The 2,470-nt window shown below is 47.0% G+C and overlaps 1 protein-coding gene across 3 annotated transcripts in view; it reads right to left on the bottom strand.

The window, feature by feature from the left end:
- Itgam (integrin subunit alpha M) overlaps positions 1–2,470 on the bottom strand; it is a 54,580-nt gene that overhangs the window by 32,187 nt on the left and 19,923 nt on the right. For all 3 annotated transcript variants that reach the window (XM_021167474.2, XM_021167473.2, XM_021167472.2), the window contains exons 10-12: positions 1,955–2,028; positions 1,296–1,425; positions 896–1,038 (exon numbers count right to left, since the gene is read on the bottom strand). In XM_021167474.2, the coding sequence (XP_021023133.1) occupies positions 896–1,038; positions 1,296–1,425; positions 1,955–2,028 (347 nt within the window). The remainder of the gene's footprint in view (positions 1–895; positions 1,039–1,295; positions 1,426–1,954; positions 2,029–2,470) is intronic.

Genomic DNA, 2,470 nt, shown 5'->3' with positions numbered 1-2,470 from the left:
AGAGAGAGAGAGAGAGAGAGAGAGAGAGAGAGAGAGAGAGAGAGAGAGAGAACCAGAGGTCAACCTCAGGAGTTAATTCTTCAATACTATCTACCCTGTTTATTAAGACAGAGTCTCTCATTGGTCTGGAGCTCACCAATTACGGTATGCTGGCCAGCCAGGAAATCCCAGAAGACCCCCCTGTCTCCACCTCCCCAGTTGTTTTATTGGTTGGTTGGTTAGTTGGTTGGTTTGGGAATTTAGGGGGGTGTTTTTTGGTTTTGTTTTGTTTTGTTTTGTTTTGTTTTGTTTTTTGTTCTAGACAGGGTTTCTCTGTATAGCCCTGGTTGTCCTGGAACTCACTCTGTAGACCAGGCTGGCCTCGAACTTAGAAATCTTCCTGCCTCTGCCTGCCAAGTGCTGGGATTAAAGGTGTGCGCCACCACTGCCCGGCTTCTCCCCAGTTTTTTAATGTGGGTTCTAGGCATCAAATTCATGTCTGAGTTATCTCTTCAGTCCATCAACAGATATAGAACTATTTCCGTATTTTAATATCTAGTGTGGCTGTATTGGTTATGTTCTGGCTGAGCGCCAGCTCCAGAAACAGGTAACCATGGAAAGCTCTATAAAATATTACTAGTCACTGCTGGAAATGCTGAGGCCAGCACAGGGCTACAGCTCAGTGGTAAAGCACGCGCCTGGCCTACATGAGGCCCTGGGTCCAAACCCCAGGACCACAGCAAAAGGAAGAAAAACCAAAGGCACAGCATTCTCACACACAAAGCTGACCTGGGATTCTAACATAAAGCCTTCCAAAGACCGCCACACATGGCGCTGGCCTGTCCTAGAATCTCTCAGTTCCCAGATGCCTCTGTGTTCATGCCTCACACACTGTCTTCAGACGCTCCATACTTACCTGGCTGCCCTTGATGCTAGTGTGGGGCTCCCAGGTACCGAAATTCTCCCTGAACATCACCACCAAGCCAATATGCTGATACCGAGGTGCTCCTAAAACCAAGCTTTGGACACGGTTCCTCAAGATGACCACAGAAGCATAACCTAAAAAGAATGTTCCAGTAGGCCAAGCGTTTCATTGCAGACCTGGTCCTCCTTTCCACAGTAGGGCCATTCTCAAGAAGGGGAAGAGAGCATCCCCATGCGTGATGTGTTGGTGTAACTACTATGAACATAACTAAATTAAATAGAAATAGAAAAGAATCTCTACAGCTTTCCCAAGGGCCAACAAGCATCCATGTCAGCCGAGAGATGTCACATCCTCACCCCTTCCTAGAGCAATGCCTGTCCTCTTCACTTACCCAGGTAAGCATCATTCATGTCTGAATCCACTCTGGTTGTGTTGATGAAAGTGGCTTTATCCTTTGATGTATACAGGAAGGCTCCACCTGCCCAGTCAAAGCTCCCCACAGAGCCCAGCAAGGGACCGTTCTGGGGAAAGGAGCATAACAGAACTGAGAGGTGAAGAGATGACCAGCGGTGCCTGCCAAGAAACCTCCCCATGAGAACCTGCCCCAGAGAAAAGCCCCAAACCCTTACTCATCTATAGAGAGAATCTCCTCTATGATGTATGGAAGCATGACCTATCAGTAAAAAAAGGCTATGGTCAATGAGCTAAGGCAGGATTAGGAGGTAGGACATCTGGCAGGGAGAGAGAGGAACTCTGGGAAAGAGTCAGGTTGGAAAGATTCGCCCTGAACTCTGGAAGAGATGGTTGCATGAGACTGAAGGAGAGACGACTAACCATGTGGAAGATGTTGAATAGTTAAAACTGGTTCTATAAGTAACTGAGCTAGTCAGGGGCAAGCTGAAGCCTATGGCCTAAGCATTTATTAATATATAACTAAACCTCAGAATCATTATTACTGGGACCAAAGAGGCTGGGTGAGAAAGCATGCAGCTACACAATTCTTTCTTTTGTGCCCCATCTTCACCCCCAATTTAACACAGGACCACTCACAGAGGTAATGGCAGCACTGAAGCCTTCTTGAGACATCTCATGCTCAAAGGAGCTGGTACTTCCTGTCTGCGTGCCTGTAAGGAAGAAAACTTTCTTCATTAAAGCAAGAGGAAAAGCATAGACCAAATACCCCAAACCTCAAATGCTATCATTACCAGGCAGAGGGAGGCTCTGGTGTTGAGCTGGACACATGCACCTCACAGGGATAGCAGCCCTTCAGCTACGGCTACCTTTTCTCAAGGAAGAATGGGGTCCTCAAGGTAGTTAACCTTCCAATTTTCCACAGAAGCCATAATCCAGATTATATATGAAATGTCATAATGTGGCACATACATGTAATCCCAGCACTTGAGAGTCTGAGGCAAGAGTTCAAGGTCATCCCGGGCTACAAGATGAGACTCTATCTTAAAATATATCCCTCAAAAAAGAAGGAGGGGGGAGGAGGAGGAAGAAGAGAGGAGGAGAAGGAGAGAAGGAGAAGGAGGAGAAGGAGGAGGAGGAGAAGGAGAAGGAGAG

This window comes from Mus caroli, chromosome 7 (assembly GCF_900094665.2).
Source record: "Mus caroli chromosome 7, CAROLI_EIJ_v1.1, whole genome shotgun sequence".
Taxonomy (NCBI): Eukaryota; Metazoa; Chordata; class Mammalia; order Rodentia; family Muridae; genus Mus; species Mus caroli.
This window is presented reverse-complemented; position numbering and strand designations above follow the sequence as displayed.